This window comes from Nesoenas mayeri, assembly GCF_963082525.1.
Source record: "Nesoenas mayeri genome assembly, chromosome: 1".
Classification (NCBI taxonomy): Eukaryota; Metazoa; Chordata; class Aves; order Columbiformes; family Columbidae; genus Nesoenas; species Nesoenas mayeri.
Window position 1 is genome coordinate 81,445,716 of NC_137541.1, and position 21,046 is coordinate 81,466,761.

A 21,046-nucleotide genomic window follows, 5' to 3' on the forward strand; every position below is an offset into this window, starting at 1 on the left:
CTACTGATGATGGCTGATGTTTTAACTAAACACAGGGAACCTGCCTTCACACAGAGTGACACAACGGTCCTGCAAGGAGCACAATGGGAGCCTACCCCTCTGCAAAGACAGGGAACACAGATTTTATGTAAAGGTAAGACCATGTTCACTTTTAGTGAATTCCTCTGTGAACAGTGGGTAAGCCTAATATTTTCCAGGATAAAAGACAGAAATTTTGGTCAATTTGTCACCATTTGTGAGTAACTGAGAAAGTCTTTCAGTGGCCTGGACACCCATTGCCTCACACAGCAATTCTCCCGGCAGCCATCAGGCTTTCTCCACTGCAGGAAAACACGTGCAAAGTGCCAAGTTCATAACTCAGGCATTTGCTTTTAGTTTGTTCAATGCAAAAAAAACCCAAACAAACACACCACACACAACAAACAATCAAATAAACACAATCCTCTTCATATCAGGCTTCTGGAGCCAACCAAAATCTCAAAATCATGAGCATCTTGTGCCTCCCATCTAACAAACCCTGGTGGAGGCGAGGGGGGAGAACAGTGGGTGTGGGCTGAGGCGGGGCGGGCCTTTGCGCCTTGATGGGTACAGACAGACCAATGGATACTTGCCTGCAGACACCATGGCGAGCCCCTGCGTGGAATTGAGGAACAAGATGAAGATGCCTGTCCTGGGGCTTGGCACTTGGCAGGTACTGGAGCAGGCAGAAAAACGCTGTGAAGATCGAGAAAAAAAAATACAACAGCAAAAAACTGCAACAGAAAATGACACTCTCACACTGTGACATGGGCTGCCATGGAGGTCACATCCCTGCGTGGTGGGGATGGGGGGGTGGTCTTGCCACCTGCTCGCAGCGATTGCGGCTGCTTGTGTCTGCAGGTGGGCTGCCAGGAGGAGGCACGAGAGCGTGGGGCAGGAGGCAGAAAGGACCTCAGAGAGCAAAAATGCAATTTAAAAATGGCAAAAACTTAAAGAGGGGCTGAAGAAGGTGGAGGGAGGCAAAATAAAGGGGGGGGGGGGGGGGACGCGGGGCGGAAAAAAAGAAAAAAGCAAGAAGAAAGCCCTGAATGTGGATGGTGAAAGGCTGTCTGGCACAGTGCTTGAAGCTCGTGGTCCTGGGATAGGGTCACTGGCTGATGGGAGCCCTCATGCCATGAAGCTGTTTTCATGAGGAAGGGTTTGGGGAAGGTAAACTGGCAAAACTGTTCAGGCAACATTAGACAGCAAATTAGGGGAAATGATGTTGGGCATTATGCTGCTGAAAATGGTAGAGTTAAAATGCCTTGCAGAAACTAATTCCTTTCTGGTCTCTTTTTTCGTCACAAAAATGCTGTTTGCCTGGAAAAGTTAAAACTCGGCTGACAAGGAAACACCACCAGCAGCTGGAAAGGGAGAGTTTGCAGAGCTATCGCATCAGTGAGCACTGGGAGAGGGCCATGAAAAGCTCATGGTTTGGTTTTTCTCGGTTTCAGGCTCGTCCAGGAAAAGGTGGAAGAGGTGGTGAAGTTTGCTATTGATGCAGGCTACCGCCTCTTTGACTGTGCCTTTGTCTACCAGAATGAAAATTAAATAGGGAATGCAGTCCAGCAGAAGATCAAGGAAGGGGTTGTGAAACGGGAAGACCTCTTCATTGTCACTGAGGTACAAGGATGCAGTGTTATTGGGGCATTTAGCTTTTCTCAAAGAGAAACCCTAGTTCCATCTGGAAAGTAACCTAAGTGATCCTACAGTATTCACTTCATGGTTGTCTTCTTGTGTGCTATGAATTTCTTCCTTTATTTGTAATGTGAACCTGGCTTGACCTAAGTAACCATTGGCAGCTTTGAAAAGATAGTGTCACTGCTGCTGATCTAATAATTTCCTTGCATCTATTAAATAATTTAATTATAATGAAGGTTCATTTGCATGCACCCTAGAAAAATCAGAAAAAAAAGATGAGACAGATGTCTGAATTCAGAGGTGCTGTGCTACTCACTGGTTTGCAAGACATTCAAAAATGGTGTCATGTACAAAATGTAAACCTGAAAGGGAACAGAAATTAAAGTATGGAACTTCAGTCTGAAGTATTTACTCTACTTCTTCGTCTCATCCACTTGTCTTGGGAATACTTTCTTTGCCAAAAAGTGAAAACACTTCAGCTGAGGCAGTTATGACTTGGGGTTTTCAACAACAAAACCAGAAAACACTGAGCATAACTAAGCTTTTCTGTAGTCTTTGTTTTTATCAAAAAATGTGTTTTAACTTGAGTAATACTTGCAGGTTCTTCTATTTAAACAACTTGAATTTTCTTTTCAAAAATGAGGTAGAATTGACAACAGTTCTCAATCTACCCAGTTAAAAGGGACAGATGGAGGGTAACTATGAGCCGCTCAAGGCTCAAATTTTGGGCTGAAAAAAAATTCTAACAGCTTTACTGTGTCAGATACACTTGGCAAAGTGTTACATTCAATTCTGAGAATCTCTTTTTGTAAGTAGCAAGACTGATTATCTGCCTTCACTACCCACTCCTTTATTTGGGGTATGTTTGTCCCACCTTACTATGAAAATATTGGCATCCACTGAATTTGCATCCATTCAGTGTGCACAGGGTAGGTGGGGAGGGAGTTGTGCTCCTAGACCACCAAGGGAGAAGTTTCTGTCCCCTGTTTTGGACTGTGGAAGCTGCAGAGTCATGATTGCATCTGCTTTCTTTCCACAGTTGTGGAACACGTTTCATGAGAGGTCCCTGGTTAAGGTAGCATGCAAGAAGAGCCTCGCTGCACTGCAACTGGAGTACCTTGACCTCTACTTGATACACTTCCTATGGGATTCAAGGTAATCCCACTCTGCACTCCTACTTACATGGCTAGAAATATGGTGCATTCTCTCATCTGTGCTGTGACCATCTTCATTATGCAGCTGGAATATACTATGGTTCATTTGACTCTTCCCTTGCCACCACCAGGTGTGTTGTATGGTGTGTTTTAGTGCCTGGGTCTGGCTTTCTGTGTTTGTTGGAGCAAGATAGCAATAGGTATGAGCACTGCTAATAACCCCCTGACTCTTCAGGGAAACCGTAACGAACACACGATGCAGTTTGGGATTGTTGCCTTTTGCTTGGCTGGAACAGTGTGAACATTTCAGATTTTGGAGATGTTGGCTTGATCTGGAGAAACTGAGAGTGAAAAACAAAACATAGCACAGAAAGAATGCTTCTTGTTGCCCCAGTCTACACCTGTACAAAACAAATCAGAACGGTAGAATAATAGTAGGGTGTGTTTGTTCCCTTCTCTCTAGATCTGCCTAAATTACATAATTACTACTAATCCCCACACTTCATATGCAGGGATTGATTTATAGAAATATGGTCCTTGTCCAAAAGAGAATACCAATGAACATGTGTATCACAGTATCACAGTATCACAGTATGTTCTGGATTGGAAGGGACCTCAAAAGATCATCTAGTCCAATCCCCCTGCTGGAGCAGGAACGCCTAAGTGAGGTTGCACAGGAACATGTCCAGGTGGGTCTTGAATGTCTCCAGAGAAGGAGACTCCACAACCCCCCTGGGCAGCCTGTTCCAGTGCTCTGTCACCCTTACTGAGAAGAAGTTTCTTCTCAAATTTAAGTGGAAATTTTAGTTATGCAATATGTTTAAATAACCCGCTAACTTTCTGCCTGTAAATCCAGTCAGAAGTGCTAGTAAACAGTAGGAGATTAAACTCTTTTAAGAGTCTATGCATTATCTGCCTTGAAATAACAGGCTGGTGAAGAACTGGTGGATGAGAAGGGAAAGATTATCCCCAGTGACACTAATTTTCTGGACACATGGGAGGTAAGTTGATGTTTGCCTTTTTGAGCAGGTGCCAGCACTAAAGATGAAGCAGAGATTTGTATGCACAATGAAACTGAGGGGTAGGTTTGGGTACAGAGGATAGTCACACAAAACTGTATTTCATGACCAGAATGAGCAGAGCTGCTGCTACCTCTTGTTTTGAGGAGCAAGAGAAGGCTGTCTTTATGAAGACTAAATGGAGGAACCTATCTGTACTGTAAGTGCTGTCACTAAAATAATATTTGAATATGCACAATGGCAGAATGGAAGCATAGATTAAACCAGGTGTGGCTGTTGATTTACTGCGTGTTTCATCCAGGTAGGGTATTCTCACACTTTGACGTTGAGTGTCAGCACCTGAGGCTGTCCTTCAATCCTCATTTCTTCACAGACTGAGATTCAGGGTCTGCTCCTGCTACCTGCACCTCTGTGATCCTGCAGCTCTGGCAGTTAATAGTTTCTCCACAATAGCAGACTACAGTTGCAAGAAAATATTTTGAGGCAACTGAGTGTGAGCTAACACTCTCTCTGCTGTGTTCTGCCAACACAGAGGTAGTGTGCTGGCATGGGAGGAGGTGGAGTTCTGGCAAAATGACTTCCACAGCACCCAAAGCAAAATAACTTAATTTCACATTACAAAAAGGTTGGCCAAGCTTATATTTCCCACCTACAATGGGATGTAAAGCATGCAAATAATATAAGTTGCAAATATTTTTAATTATTTGAGATACTGTTACTTAAACAAGTCTAGGTTGTTTATTGTTTTGTCACTATCTTTAGGGAAATAAAATAATGCAGTTGACAGTAATACCACCTCATAAATATATTTTGGTTGTCCTTACTCATTAGGCCATGGAAGAGCTAGTGGACTGTGGTCTGGTAAAAGCCATTGGTATCTCCAACTTTAACCATGAGCAGATTGAAAGAATCTTGAACAAGCCGGGACAAAAACACAAGCCAGTAAATAACCAGGTAAGATTTTTATTTCCATTGATGGCAACTAACCTTGGAATATTCCTAAATATTTTCATGTTACACTTCAGCTTGAAAACTCACTTCTGCCATGACCTTTAAATAGTTTTGCTGGAATGGAAAGATCTTTCAGACAACCAGCAGTACCTAGCGCTTTGCAAGTCCCTTCAAGTCACTACTGCCTGCAATATACAATGCCTTGGTATGGTGTCAGTGTTGATGATTTTTAGTTGACAGGGATCTTAACAGAAATTTTTTGTAGATTTGAAAGTGGTACCATACAAAAAGTATGTATTATTCATATCACAGTAATATAAAACAGGTGAGATATTAGACAACAGGTGAGACATTAGAAAACAGTGAAAATAGCCATTACCTTGTATAGGACCTTGTGACTTTGTGCTACATGTCCTCTTTCACACTCCCAGTGTCACAGTCCAAGTTGCCACAGGCCCATTTCTGCCAGCCCTGGGATAACCAGTACAATCCCCACTGTGCACTACTGCACACGCAGGGGAATGTACAGGACTGCTCTAACTCATTCGCTGGACTTAAATATTTTTCAACATAAAATAAACCATTTCACTGAACTTCATTATAAAAAGGAGGCTTGAAGTATACAATTATGTAAAAAATTCTCACCACGCACCTTGTGAATGAAACCACAGGATGGCAGTGGCGTCAGGACCTTCTGACTTTCTTCCAGAAGAGACCTCTTTCACTTGGCTGAGGTTGCTGAATGTCCATGTCTGCTGGCTTGAGAGTATCCAGGGAAAACCCCACTCTGGGTCCTGTAATGATAGTCTGTGCTATGGTGCCAGGTTTGGGGCTAGTGTGTGCACCAGTCAGGCTTAGCACAAGTGAGACATAGGACTTGGAAGGTCTTCCTGAGGCTTATAAAGTGTTGGTGGGGAGGGACCCAACTACCCCATGTTAAAAGCTGCACCAACTTCAACAGTTTCAGGAACTTCAGGCTTTGACTTCAGTTTGCTTTGCTGTGGGTGCGCCTGTGCCACACACTGTTGTTATAGTAGTTGCCTGATCTAGCTCAGGTCTAAATTACTGTACATGGATTTCTTGTCACCATGTCTGGCAGCAAAGCATTTAGAAATGGCTGGGTATGTGCATGGTGCCACGTTATGCAGCGTAGACATAGCCCTGTCATCATACTATGTTTTGTGGAAAGCTGAGCAGCAGCCCCACGTAAGCTTCTGTTGTTGTCCAGTTGAAGGATATCTTTCCCCAGCGGCTGGTTGCAACATGATCTGAGCTAACCTAGGGAAGCCCATCTCCCCAGGCTTCTTCGGGAGTTGGGGAGACTCCTTGAGGCAAATCAGTTGGGCAACTCAGAGCAGAAACTAAACTTCAGGTACTCTGAGCTGCCCCTCTGAAGATGTAATCCTACTCCCTAGTAATCCAGAGAGACTGATTTCCCCGATTCCTGACACAGAAGTCAATTTCAACCTTCTTGTCAATTTCTCACTTTGTCTAATATGTAGTATGAGGAAGCCCTATTCTCTGTGCTACGCCTCTAGATATTGCTGTGACATGAATAACTTTTTAATAAGATTTTAATCATGACATTGGGAGTCTTCACATTTTCTGTGACACGAGAGGAATTAAAATGTTATGCTCTGGAACCGAGTGCAGTCTGCCTGTCTGTCAGCCACTGTGTTTCTGTGCTTGCAGATCAAATGTCACCCATACCTAACCCAGGAGAAGCTGATCAAGTACTGTCAATCCAAAGGGATTGCTGTAACTGCATACAGCCCCCTTGCCTCTCCTAATCTTCCATGGTAAGAAAGCACTGCAGCCTTTCCGTACACAAATCACTGATTTTTCAACTTGATTCTTTGAAGCAAATGGTGTAAATAATGTGAGTATAATGAGAAAACTGCAGTAGTTTTGTTGCAGCTTATGTCACTCAAAATGTCAGGCTTCCTGCAGGGAAGCTAATACATTTTTACTATCAATATCCTGGCTTTTGTTTTTAATAGGGCCAAGCCAGGGGAACCTGCATTGCTGGACAATCCCAAGATTAAAGAGATTGCAATTAGACACCATAAGACCCCTGCTCAGGTAAATGGAGTTGTCAGGGCAAACTATTCCTCCTCTTCAGACAATTGTACAAGCTCATGGCCAGACTCAGCAGATACTGCCTTCTCCAGAGGTACAGTACATTGAGGCTGAACTATACTTGACTCTTCATACTACCCCAGTTCTTACCAGCATTTATATGAATTATTAGGTATTTTATAAGAGGTCTTGAGTGCTGAGTTTGTAGAGGCTGATCAGCAGTGATATGTGGCTACCTCAGGTATCCCTGTTCCTGGGGAGATTTCTTCTGCTCATAGAGAGGTGCTTGACCCTTGAGAACCTCTTTCCTCTGAGGTTTATTTAGAAATTGTCAAGCCAACTTGTTATTCCTTTCTCCAGCTAAGTTATTCTTCAGAGAAGCCCTGTAATTTGCAGACTTATTTGAGTGCCCTGTTTGCTTGTGTTTACAAAGAATCATTGAAAACTGCTTGATTATTCAAGATGAAATTGTTTCTTTTAGTTGCTAGGCACACAAATGAGTTCCTGCCCAGAGTGTGCAGGAATTGTCCTTCAAAAAAGATTCCACATGTTCACATGCAATCAACCATAGTCATATTTTAAGACAGGCAGAGCAGGACAAAAAAATGTATGCAACAGTCCTCTTTTGAGGGGGGAAATCTTTCAAAAGCTATAAAAATTACTTCTAAGGACTTCAAAAAGCTTAACCCAGATGAGGTACTTACCTGTGAGCTCTAAATAATCTGTGGTATCTTTATGCTTATTTGGTCAGTGCACCCGTGTAACATAAGCCAAAGAATCATCATTTTCCTCTCTCCCTCCAGTCTAAATGAAAACAAAACAAATACTGGAGAGGCTGCAGTGTAAAAACAACATGGGTCAGAAACATTGGTAGTTTGTCAGTACACTGCAAGCAAATGCTGACACATCAAACTCCAGTGTGCCTACTGCTTGAGTCTTACAAAGAGTGAACATGGTTGTAGAAAGATAAAGAGAGATCACAAAATACATTTGAACGGATTTCTTGGTATCCCTGTGTTCATGTTCCTCCCTGCTCTTTCCTAGATTCTGATCCGTTTTCTTATCCAAAGAGATGTGATTGTCATTCCCAAGTCTGACAAACCACAGCGTGTTGAGGAAAACATCAAGGTGAAGTCTATGTTGAGACTGCTGTCACCTCTTTACACAAGATAGGCACACACACCCCTATCTCCGTGTTTCCAAGCAGTACCCAAGGCATTGGAAGGGGAGCACAGATGTAAAGCCTGGGGCTCAGCACTACATAACTATCTGCGTGTTTTCCTCTCATGAAAAGCATTTTGTTCCTGCCAGGAGAAAAATGGTTAACACCATTGGGATCTGAGCTCTGCTGCCCTGGAAAGGGAATCCCAGTTTTGTGCTTGCCCTCTGGGAGATACTTAGTGAACTCTTTTCAGGGTGTGAAGGAACAAACTGTGAACACCAGACCTTTTATGGTTTATGTCTCACTTTGAGGCTGTGGTTCCCCTTGGCAGGGAGATTCAGCTGGATGTTTGCTCATGAGGCCTGGCATCTTAGATGATATTTCCATGTTACCTTCAATTCATCCTGCTACATTTTGCACTTATTTCTCCTGTAACCACCAGCAAGAATTGTTAGATCATTGATTGACTGTGAGACAACTATTTGCAGTTGTTACCCAGTAGTCCTCTATTGCAGCAGCAATATTTATTGCTAGTTCCAATCGCAAATGTGATACGTCGAATAATACATCCTTAGCACCTTGAGTTTCTTCCTGTTCATTACAACACAAACTGTAGTGGTGTTTGGCTTCAACCACCCAGAACTACAAGACATTGGTATGAACAACATCTTGGAGTGAAAATGATTATTTTGATTACTTCAAGGGTAAATTAGGATTTGGCTGAGAAATAAGAGGATTGCTTGACTACGCTTAATGTGAATGTAGTCTGTTCCTACCTCAAGTTATAAATGCATGAAGCACACTTAATAGCTAACCGCTCATGAAGCTAAGTAAGTGGGGTTTGGGCTTTTTGTTTTATTTTGTTTTTTCCTCCTTATGTCCATGCTAGTTATTTGACTTCGAACTGTCTAAAAAGGAGATGGATGTCATCCTCAGCTTCAACAGGAACTGGAGGGCCATTCCAGTGCTTGAGTATGTTCTGTATTATCCATTAGTTCTATTTCTATCCATATTTTCATCCTCCATATCTTGAAAACATACATGACCAAAAACAGGGAGAGCTCATATCCTAAACCCTTAACCCCAGGTAATGAGACATGTTCTGGAACTGATGTCAAGAGGCAGATTCATTCAGGGCATTCCCTTCAGTGCTTTGATGTTGCATGTGCTTGTTCACAAGCCTATGCTCAAGTTTTGCTGCTTTCATTAGTTTAGATGCCTTGGCAGTGGCGGTGAGAGAATGTATTAGGGACATGCTGCTGAAGATACATTCTACAATACTTAAATAACCATTTTTTTCTCTTCTCGGTGCTGTCAATCATAAGGACTACCCATTCAAAGCAGAATATTAATGCCAGTTGTTTGTGTGAGACCTCCACGTAACTCCTTCCAGATGGGATGTACTGTGTAGCTTGGTCTTGAATTCACTTCTGTGTTTGACAATCATTATGAATAGTTATTGTTCTCCTTTTTTAGGAGACCAGCACTAGCTGGTATAAGAATGCATCAATAGGGATGTGTCTTCTGTAAAGATGGTTAGCAGAAATCTGTTTTTGATTAATAGTAAGAAGACAGTGTTTCTTAATTTCCTTTTTTTTCCTTGTCTTCCATAATTGAAGACATATTTAACAAAAAACTCAAGTTATTTACACAACATTTTGTATGTTATTTCCAGTGAAGTCTGTCATACTGGCTCATGAGTTGCTGTCAAGGAATGCTTTTTTAAATTACTTTGCTTTTTATGTACTTGTGATTTTTTTAATAGTATGAATTCCTAACACTTTAAAATTTTATATTAATAAAGTTTGAATAACAACAGAACTTAATTAGTGGAATGCTTAAGTTGTTCCATACAATTAATCATAAAAATGTGCCTGAAATCTGTTTCTTTTTCATTTTTTTAACTATTAATACAGATAGAAATAAGCTTCTGTGCTTCCTGTACAAAGACAATAGACAGAGACTGCTTTGTGGCCTACACATTAAACAGAATCATGTTCTAGCTAGAATGTAAAGAACAAACTTGTTTCTATTACTCCACATAGCTCTCCCCCTCTAGACAAATTAAAATCAAATTCTTGTGTGGTCAGAGGTGAAAAGAGGAAGACAGCATCATATGCAGTGACAGTACACATCAAAATCTGCCCAGTTAAACATAAGGGCTACCTACAAAATCAGAGCAACTTGCTCTGGAAGTCTCAAACAGAAAATTAGATCTTTGCAACTCTGCTGGTAACTTTCCGAACAAAATATATCCAGACACGGATTGGCTTCATCTAAGGAAAACCTAGAAAAACTTTGATTTAAAAACACCAAAGAAAAACCTGAGATAGGGTCACAATCAATTTAAAGTATTTTCAAATGGGTAATGCTAGGCCAAAGCAAAGGCAGGCTTGAAAAAGGCTGCTTCCTGGCAGTTTGCATACTGACAAGAGAAGGTCTGGCTAGAATGCCAAGTGAGATGCAGGAAAGCATGATAAGAAACTAAGGTGGCAATCTGGTAGCATCTGAAAAATCATCACCTCATAATGGTATCAAAAGGCAAAAAAACTTTCAGCGCTTTCAAATTAGCCACTGGGATTTGCCATTGCTGAATTCTGCCAGGAGGTGGTGGCAGCTGGTGGGAACAAACCGTGGCTGCACCGAATTACGCTGTTTCCTAGAAGTAAACACGATTGTGGCCAGCGTGCTTCTGCACTCTCAGAAAAGGCACTTAACCAGGAGCAAAAGATACTTATCCACATAATAAGTGAAGCTTGCAGAGAAATGGAGCAACGCAGTCGGTCAGTGTGAGGCAGAACAGGCACACTTTTAATTATACAAGCTCTTTTCAGATTAAATTAGGCATAATGCAATTATTAATATTTCTTCCCCAGTAGTTCAGAAAGCTGTGCCTGCTGCAACCTTCCCATTGCTTTCCATGGAGCTGGCAGCAGCCTGGGGCTGGGGGGGATGGCCTCTTTTGGATGGCCATGACCTGTTTACAGTAGGGTGTTACGTGCTGTGCTGCTGTTACAGCAAAAATGAAGAGGCTAGGAGGGCAATGGGAAAGCAAGCAGCTCCCCAGGCTTGGTCCCTGTGATCACCCAAGCACATCCCACTGAGACAGACAGAAAAAACATGATGGCTATCACACAGAAAACCTTTTTTCAATGCAGGGAAGCAGATGGCTGTACTGCTAAGTCAGAACCTACTTTGTTTAGCATACTGACTTTTCGATGACGCACAAGTCCTATTTTGTTGTGATAGGCATAACAATTAAGATTTCCACCCCCACCCCCCGGCCAATAATATTTAGGTTAAAGTTTCTCATTTGATGAGTTGGCTGTCTGCTGTAGGATAGCACAGCAGGAGAAACATCCTTGGAGCTTCTTTGCAATGATGATACCTTATTTTATGCAGCCTTAGCACGATTCACATCCCAGTTACAACTGACTTATTCCTACTCATTAACAAACAGAGGGCTGCTGATGGAAATATTCCATTTATTGTGGATGCAGTTTGAGAATACATTGTTTGAACAAATCATTTTTATTGCAGCTATCAAATGTATTTGAAAGACTCAAAGGAGTGTTTACAAAACCCTCAAACAAAACATGACAACTCACAGACAACGACAGGCATAGTTTCATCCCCTACAGATAACTATGTGCATCTCTGTGTGTAAGCAAGATGCTTCAGCCAAGCAGGGGAGCTCATCTTTGGGTTGAAATATAACATTAGTTTTCTTCAGGAAGAAGTAGGATGCTGTAAGAGACGGAAGTGGTGAAAATGGAGATCCTGGTAGTTCTGATGCACAACCAAACCATTAACTCCATACTCTGGGGTGACTTCAGTTGCCCAGTTTATGCCACCCATACACTGTAAGATGTAAATGTGAAACTGTATGTCATGAAATTCCAACCAAGCTGACGTCTTATAGCCATGTGTTTACTATATACAAATCAAAACATTTGTAAATAGGATATTCAGGAGAGAGTTAAAAGAAACACTATAAAGATAGAGGTTTACTTCATTTTAGGTGAACTTAGTGTATGGCACTGATGGATGGCAAGATTTAGTGTGCAGTCATTTGAAATGAGCTCCAACTGTGGTGGGTTTTGGTTTGTTGGTTGGTTTTGGTTTTTTTTGTTTGCTTGTTTGAATTATGATAGTTTTATATAAATTAAACTGCAATGTTTTATACAAGTGACCTATTTTTGACCCTCTGTAGCCTTATGTTTTCCTCTTATAAAAACTATAACTTTCTTTTTAATTACCCATTACTGGGCAACTGACATTTAAATTTTTTTAATAGTTATCTCACCATACCTCTAATGGCAATTATGAAATCTTACTATAGAAAAGCGTGTGATTTTGTTTTTATTTTTTTAAGCTGTGATATTGGCTAATTATGTATGTTTATGACTAAATATAATACTCTAGCACGTATTAAAGCATTCTACCATTAGTAGTGCCTTTAGGCTAAACTTTGTAAAGCTATGTGTGTAAATATTCTAAATTGCATTCAATCACTAGTCACTAACAACAACAAAAAATATCAGTACCACTGTCAGCTAACATAATCATCCAAATTTAGGTATTAACTTAAACTAGAATGGAAAAGTTGATACTTAAAAAAAAGTATAAAATAAAAAAAATTAAAACACATTATTGATGCAGTATTTCTCATGACTTGGGCAACTTACAGAAAATATTACATTGTCAACTAAAGATATTTCTTCCATGCCTTAGTCTAAAGTGCAGAAAGAAAGACTTCTGTATTCCAAAAGTAACTGTTGTTTTTATAGGTTTACTGCACACCTTTCTTAAACAACTTCGCTCTACATGCATTTTGGGTTGACTTCTTAGGCCAGTTGAAATCACTGTTTGGATACATAGATAGGATTATCAGTAGGAGTGTCTATATATTTCACAGCATGGGTTTCTTGTGCAAAGGCAGTACTATTATGATGAATGTCTAGACTGATTATTAAATACAGTGCTAATATACATGGTTTTAACTGGGATAATGCAAAAAAAAAAAAAAAAGACATTTTGGTAAATAAACATAAATATAAAAAGAACAATTTAGCACTTTTTCCTTTTTTTTTTTCCCCCCAACTGATTGGTCCAGCGCCTTTAGTGGCCTTCTATGGTTCTTTCTCAAATTGTCTCAAACCTGCTGAGAGAGGTAAAGATTAAAGATGGCTTGAAATAACCTGAATGCATCTCTAAAACAGAGAAGTCATGTCTCTAGATTTACACACTGCATGTAAGAAGGTAGGACACAAGCTTGATTCTGTTGTGCTGGCATACTGGGATCACTCAGAGGTGGTCTCCAAGAGGACAGGCAGGATTCCACCTCTCTCACCACTGACAGCCCTGGGAAGCAGCTCAGGCAGAGCTCTTCAAAGCTGTTAAACCGGTCAGTGAATTTCCACCCTTCCCCACTGGTCCTTAGGCATATAATTCCTTTAATTGTTTTTATCTGCCATGTTTTAGATTAAAATAAAAAAAAATAAAGGGTAATTTTCCTGATTTCTTTCTGTACAACTTGGTTTTGTTTCCTGAACTATTAGTTTCAAAATGACAGTAGTAAGATTCTTTTTGCCTTGAGAAGTCACTAATGCACAGCTCCAACAAAGGCTGTGCTGCTGCTGAATGCATTTGAATTCCAGTCCACTCTGGGAATGCGGGAGCACAAGAGACTTGCAACTAGAGGAATTAATTTTAAAAATCCACACTGATGAATTTTCATCAGGCTTAACCATTACCCAGTGGCAGAGTTTAAAATCAGATGCAGGGCTCATTCTCTATAACACTGAAATCTTCCACTTCTGCTCAAATAATGCTGCTGCAACAGTCTCACTTTTTGGGTTACCCCTCTTCACTCATAGAAAGCTATGAGTGAAGCTGCTGCAGCCTTTAAAAGAGCCTTTCCCAGATGCCTTGCATTTGCTGTAATTAGTTAAATGACCATCCCATTCCTCAGACCTCCTACAGTCAAACGACATTCTCCAGCTATATCAAGCATGCTATGCATGTCACTCCAACAAGGCTTTGCAAACCTGTCTGGGGAACTGCTAGTCCCCAGTCCTCCTAGACAGATGATTTGAGCTTATTTCTTAAACATTCCTGTTTTGATGATATTACAGTGGAGCTTTTGAAAGGCAAAAAGGGGTTATTTTTTGTATCAACATTAATAGCTCTGGAATTTTAAAACTCAGTTGTTCTTAAAGGAAAATGTGGCAAAGTTTCTATTTAATACGCAGGTGTATTATTAGAATTACTTACCATTAGTCTCTGATTTTTTCCCCATAGCTGATACCTGTTTGAAAAAGTAATAACCCACTGTTAAAGTTGGATATGGGAAAATATAGCTATTTCTAACAGGAAAAAAAGTCAACTCCATGCAAAAGACAGATTTCTACTCATGATAGAGCTCTGACAAATAGCAGTATAAAAGTTACATGCTGCCCATGGCTTTTTGTGCCTCATTGTCCTTTCTTTTATAGATAAATAGGCAAGTTAGTAACAAGAGGCACGTAGAGGCCTAATTCCAACTGACTGACTGTATGAAGGCAAATGTCACATTCCCCTAGAAAGCCCCCCAGAGATATTAACCTTTTAACAATGCTCTGAAGTGTTACCTTAGAAGAAGCAGCTGGCTTGTCAACTGACTGCTTCTCCCAGAGATTACGTTTGCTGGATACATCTCCTGGTTTTAAATCCTGTATTTTTAGAATAATGTCAGAGAACAGAAACCAACATTAGTTCAGGTTTATTTTAATTTCGTAGACAAAATGCTTGAATGTGACTTCCTCGTAAGAAAAGTTGAGGAGCATACACCAGTGGTAAATATTACATTGTCTCTCAATTATAAAGCTATTCAGAATGACACTTCACATAATCACTCCACACAAATACATAATTTACAACAAAATCCAACTCTGTTGCATGTATGTAGTATTTCAGAGACTGGACATAACTTATTGTGGTCATCCTACAGAGTACAGTGAAAAGTTACTGCACCATTGGGTTTTAAGTAAGACAGATCAATTTTGAGGAAAAAAAAAAAGTCAATACTAGTATTTCCATTAGGGAGGAATTCAAAAGTAACTTGCCTCAGGTATTTTAGATCAAAATCAAAATATTTCACTAAAAACTGTAAAAAAAAATAGGATTTCTAACACAACAGAAGAGCAGATCCTCCTCTGCATTAAATATAGGTTTCAGGATTTAACACTGTTGTCTTTCATATCCATTCCATCTTTCATTTAAAACGTGACAGAAAAATCAGGTAAGGTAAAGTAATTTAAAAAATAATAATGCTCTTTGAAAAGGAGTGTACATGGAGACTCTACACAAAACTCCATACAAATTTCAAGTTTCTCTTTGGGAAAAAGCAGGGCTACAAATCAAGAAGACATACTCTAGGCTAGTAGCAGTGTACCTGTTTAAGGACAGACAGATTAGTGTCTGCCTCTGTGGGCAGCAAATGAGAGACTCTTGAAACAATTTAGGACATAAGCACTCTCCTTTTCAGAAAGTGTTCAAGTCCTGCAGTGCTTCCAGAGCCTTGTTCTTGCTATCCATAACCTGAAATAATTTGGGATCTGTGTTTTACGTTCACCGTAAAACTAATTGAGAACTTTGATCTCTCTGCTTCTAATTGTTCCAAAACCACACAGGAATCTTGATGGTCAAAGGTTTGAATAATTATTTATTTTTGTGGAATGTGATGAGGATAGGAAGTTATTTGCTAACTAAGAAATTCTATGTTTCCCTTTGATTTATCCTGGTAAGAAAAAAAAAAAAAAAAGGTAAAAATCACACAATACAGATGTGTATCATTCTTCATAGTCAATTATAAATAGGTTTACCTGACCAACTTAGCAAACAGACCCCCAAAGAAGAAGAATAGGAGGGCAGGTTTCTTCAAGCAGAGATATTGTAAGAAGAAAGAACAATCTATTGAGAAAGAGGGAAATGAAGACATAGATAGAAACAGTTGGCTCAGGGGAAAACATGCGTTTAGTTTTACATTATCTGAAAGATAATGGGGAGAAAATCTGGAAGCAAATTCTGTGCTGGTTTTCAGTGATTGTGATTAGAGTTTCTATATTCATTGCCATAAAGACACAACCTACATGCAGCTACCAGTAAATATTGACATTATAGAATGACAGAAGCATTTCAGTTGGAAGAGACCCTCAGAATCATTGAGTTCAACCATAACCTAACTTAACTCTAGCACTAAACCATGTCCCTAAGAACCTCGTCTAAATGCCTTTTAAACACCTTCAGGGATGGTGACTCCACCACTTCCCTGGGCAACCTGCTCCAATGCCTGACAACCCTTTCTGTGAAGAGTTTTTTCCTAATAGCCAAGCTAAACCTCTCCTGGCACAATTTGAGGCTGTTTCCTCTTGTCCTATCACTTGCTACTTGGGAGAAGAGACTAACACCCTTCATGTTGCAACCTCCTTTCAGGGAGTTGTAGACAGCAATGAGGTCTCCCCTCAGCCTCCTTTTCTCCAGGCTAAACAGCTCCAGTTCCCTCAGCTGGTCCTCATAAGACTTGTGCTCCAGTCCCCTCACCAGCTTCGTTGCCCTCCTCTGTACTCTCTAGTGTTTAGTATATGTCCCTCGTATTAAAGACAACATTTCAAATTTCCAGCTCTTCTTTGGAACAAATAGGAGTGTGAATTGAGAAAGCCTATGTCAGACTGCACCTTTTGTAAAGGGCAAGTGAACTGGCAGAAAAATACTACATAAGTATATAGGAAGTTCTTTAATAAAGTCCCAACAGGACCTCTGTGAGAGTGCAAGAGAGGACAAGCAGCAACCGCCAGCTGGTTGAGGAAGCACCAGCACCACTTCTGCCCCAGGCAAGAATGTACCTACTGAAGAGATGGCTGTTGCAGGTTTACTTACAGAAGGTTTTGGAGCAGGTGATTTGTTGCTTTCTGGGGTCTTGGTTAACCATTCATTGATACGACTGGAGACACCAACCTTCAGTCCAGCAGTTTCCTAAAAAATAATAAAACCTAATCAGAAGACTTTCATAATAGCTTTTGCCTTGGTTTAATATAGAGGCCCTCACTGGCTATGACTGCCTAAGTTATCCTGTGTGCTCTGATGATATTGTCCCTATGAACTACACAGCACTACCACCCTCTAGTTTTCAATAATGATAAATGTGGGCTAACATAATCATTTCCACTTTACTGCTAACCCAAGAATAAATGTTAGACATAAACCTGCTGTTACCCTAAAAGAAGACACCAGTCTTAGTCTAGATTTTTGTTTTATTTTGGTTGGTTTTGTTTTTTTCTAAAAAAGAACATAATAGAGGAGCTAAGTGGCCTGAAATTTAGATCATTAAAATAAGCCTTTAAAAGATTAGAACATATCACTGAAATTTTATGGTTATCTGTAATAACCTCCTTCAATCTGTGGCTCAGTTTTTCAACTGTGATGAATGCTCATCTACTCACATCAATTTATAAAAAGGAAATGTTGCCTTAAGGATTTATGTAGAATAGATGTAAGTCTCACAAATGCTTCCATGCATGATCTATAAAATATTATCATTATCTTGCCTATTTAATCCTCCTCTGCCTCTCAAAAGAGTCTTTCCCAACACAAATAATTTCTTTGTACTCTGCTTGATCTACACAGATATATTTGTCTAAGATATCTGATGTACTTCTGGAATGTCTCATAACTTAGCTCAGTATGTCACTAAATTCTTGTGCTATACTCAATATTGCAGCCACATAATTTTGTGGGTTTCTGAGGACTGCAGTATCCTTTGGGATATTCTTCACCAGTGATGTCAAGAGGAGTAGTCAGGCTTACTCATAGCAACATGAATAGCAAGGCCAGGTCCATAACATAATTCTTTATAATCACTATGTAAAATTAAACACATACCTTATTGGGTGTTCCTGTCCCAGAGGGTGATGAAAAAACATTCCCCTTCTCCCACATACTCTTGATATTACGGACACCCTCAGCTGGAAGAGGAAGGTCTGAGGCTGCTGGCTTAGCTGGTCTTGTAGCCTTTGTGCCCTGCAGAAGAATTGTGGCCAGTTGGTATTTGGCATAAAGGGCTGGAGTTGCAGGGTGGTTTGACCCTGGGGCAGCACTGGGGAGTGTGAGAAGTTGTAAGTGGTTCTGATGATGATCGCATAAAGGTGGAGAGGAGTACCCAGCTCAAGAGATGCCACTGAGACTTGCCCCCCTTTGATCTGGAGTTGTAGCCTTGACACAACAGGCTATGAAAACTGCAGCCACTTAGATATTGGTATTTGTTACATTTCTAAACTGTCCAGCACTGAAAGGCTTCTTAGCAAAAAGGTTAGACAGACAGTAATCACAGGAAAAAAAAAAAATAAAAAAGCCTCTTTGTCAATAGTTCTTTAATTACTAAAGTTTCTTTTAAGTTAAAAGGATAACAAATCTTAACCAATTAGTACCTTAATTGGGTACCATGCTTAGACTCTCTATGTGGACAGGAGGAGAAAAAAAAATCCAACAGAGAATCAAGACATGCTAGAGCTTAATCACAGCTATCAATATAATATCCGTTTTTATGTTATTCTATTCCCATGACACCTACCAACCCAGTCCACTTGGCCTGCTGTATTAACTAGTAACTTTCACATTACCTGTACTCACCGATTTTTAATACAGAACAAGAAAAAAAAAAAAAGGTCAAAGAAAAACAAAGCCAAACCAAAAACACACCCCCCCCTCAAAAAAAAATAACAGAAGCCACCCCACCTCCCCCTCAGAAAAAAGCAAAACATCAAACACCTATTTTTCCTTGGGCTATGAAAAGTAAAACTTCTGGCTTCAAGGAACATGATTAGCCACTGCTTGTCAAAATCACCTGGGGTCAAGTTCTTCATTTTGTTTTGATTCTGTTTTTCCTTTCTCACTACTTAACTCCCTAGTTCACTAATGTGTCTTTGCCAAGGAATTTCACTCTGAAGTGTCAGCCAGCAACACAGGCCCAGTTCATTGCTCTCCTAAATAAGCTGCAAAGTCAGCTTTGCTCAGGTTGACTATCAGCTCCTTGCTACTAGTAGCCTCGTCAGCCAAGAAGAGGATGTAACTGTCACTCAAGAGGTGTTGACTGAGTCCTTCAAGAGCTACTCCAAGCTTACAAAGCAGACAGGGTAAATTGTAGCATGAAAGGAAAGACACAAATCTGAGGTTTTGTTTAGATATATATCTAGATGTTGGTAATAGGTGTTCCTCAGGCATTTTGTTGTTGAAGTCCCAATAAAAAAGAGTTTGTGAACAAAAATCCCTGCAATTCTTGATCAATAAAACATAGGCTGGTTAAAATAATAAAAAAATTAGTAACTACAGCCATCATGACCTGGAATTAACTTACCACAACTGCACTAGTGTATTGCTCAAGTCTACTGTCAATCTTTGAGACAGCTCCTGTTGTGTGGGTGGGTTTCATACCACTGTAGGAAGTAGGAAAAAAGAGAGAAATAAATTAGTATTCCCTCCAATTAAACACTGCTGTTCTGACTGAGAGTACCATTTTATTGCTTTACCTCTTCTGAGCGGATTTGTTCAAAAATTCTGCTCGCTCCTCTATCTAGAAAAGAGAAAAACAAGAACTATAAGTTTAACAATTAATGAAGATGCAGCCTGTAAAAGGCCAGGCTAAAATGTCATTTTAAATGTCAAAAGGTCAATCTGAAAGATACGCATTCCAACAGAAATCACCACAGACACACACAGAGGTTTTACAGTTATTAGGAGCTTATTATGCTGCAGTCATAAGGGTGGATATATTTTCTGCATTAATGTTTGCATCCAGCATATTTCTCATTTGTAAAAAGAGAGTAAACCACCAATACAGAAAAGAGAAAAGGGAAGAAGATTATTTTTGAAAGGTGTTGATATTCACAAAATCAATGTCAAATTTCCTCATATCTCCCACATAAGAGCAAGCATGTATCTCTTGAGACAGACAGCAAATTTAATAAAGTTTTTTCTGAGTTGAGACATCAGACTAGACCAGGTTTGGAACTCAGCCACATACCATATCTCATGCATGTTTTTGCAGGACACTAGCAATTTAATTTGAGTTCCAAAAAACCAATCTGCTTATGTTCAGCAGGGTCATTGCTGAATCAATATCTATCAACTATACAAATTGGTATCTTACATTTCATCATTATTTTCTACTCTGTATGTAGGAAAATACTGTAAAGTTTCCAGGGAAAAAGAATCATGAAGGTCCCATAAGACTTATGCCAAATCTCTCAGTAATTTGAAAACAAAAATACTCTCTCCCTGAATAAAGTTTTAAAATATTTTATGATGGGTAGATGAATAAATACTTCAATCAACTTCTTCATGTCTCTTCTACATTGCATTGTTCCTCTGCTTGTCCCAGACTTTACAGTTTCAGTTAAGAGTAAAATATACACAAGCAGGTCCAGGGGATAGAAATTACTATTAATCAGCCTGGCTGGATTCCTGGGGATTCCCTGGTCTCAGTACGGGTTGTCCATTTTCAAGTTACTTTAACAGCAAGTGCTGTGGCATTCATGTCTTCAAAACAGGCGATGAAAGCCATTCCTTTAAATGGTTCTCCTCGGTGCCCTTGGCATCCAGGCTGTACCAGAATACAAAATCCCATAGCAATCCCATCAAAGGGCGTGCATGTTTTATTTCTCAAGCCCATACAAGTGAAAACTTAGACACTTGACTTTGAAGCATAATTTGACAAACGGGCTCACTGGAGGAACTCCAGCTAGCATCAGTCTAGCTCAAGGGCACTTCTAAAGCTCTAAATTTATATAGATATAGATATAGATATAGATATAGATATAGAGATAGAGATATAGATATAGATATAGATATAGATATAGATATAGATATAGATATAGATATAGATATAGATATAGATATAGATATAGATATATACACACAATTTACAGAGTAATTTACATTAAAAGTTTTAGTTGCTAGTATGTGATCTAAATATAGTCCAGAGTGGA

General features: G+C 39.9%; 1 protein-coding gene and 1 pseudogene across 5 annotated transcripts in view; one reads left to right on the top strand and one right to left on the bottom strand.

Annotated features, from left to right (window-relative positions):
* The first annotated feature begins 622 nt into the window (after window positions 1–622).
* Window positions 623–9,376, top strand: LOC308046270 (aldo-keto reductase family 1 member B1-like; annotated as a pseudogene). The gene is made up of 10 exons: window positions 623–691; window positions 1,473–1,641; window positions 2,699–2,814; window positions 3,743–3,814; window positions 4,664–4,786; window positions 6,476–6,582; window positions 6,784–6,865; window positions 7,907–7,990; window positions 8,914–8,996; window positions 9,334–9,376. The product of its transcript is annotated as an aldo-keto reductase family 1 member B1-like (transcript).
* A 3,465-nt stretch (window positions 9,377–12,841) lies between these two features.
* The window catches only part of CALD1 (caldesmon 1), a gene marked incomplete at its 5' end in the record, with an annotated part of 98,774 nt that continues 90,569 nt past the window's right edge, over window positions 12,842–21,046 (bottom strand). For 2 of the 4 annotated variants that reach the window (XM_080356816.1, XM_080356814.1), the window contains 7 exons: window positions 12,842–13,185; window positions 14,301–14,334; window positions 14,657–14,737; window positions 16,944–17,039; window positions 17,946–18,083; window positions 19,417–19,495; window positions 19,589–19,632. In XM_080356816.1, the coding sequence (XP_080212942.1) occupies window positions 13,157–13,185; window positions 14,301–14,334; window positions 14,657–14,737; window positions 16,944–17,039; window positions 17,946–18,083; window positions 19,417–19,495; window positions 19,589–19,632 (501 nt within the window). In that variant the 3' untranslated portion in view covers window positions 12,842–13,156. Of the gene's footprint in view, window positions 13,189–14,300; window positions 14,335–14,656; window positions 14,738–16,943; window positions 17,040–17,945; window positions 18,084–19,416; window positions 19,496–19,588; window positions 19,633–21,046 lie in introns of all 4 variants that reach the window. The other 2 variants (XM_080356817.1, XM_080356815.1) reach the window with 1 other exon arrangement.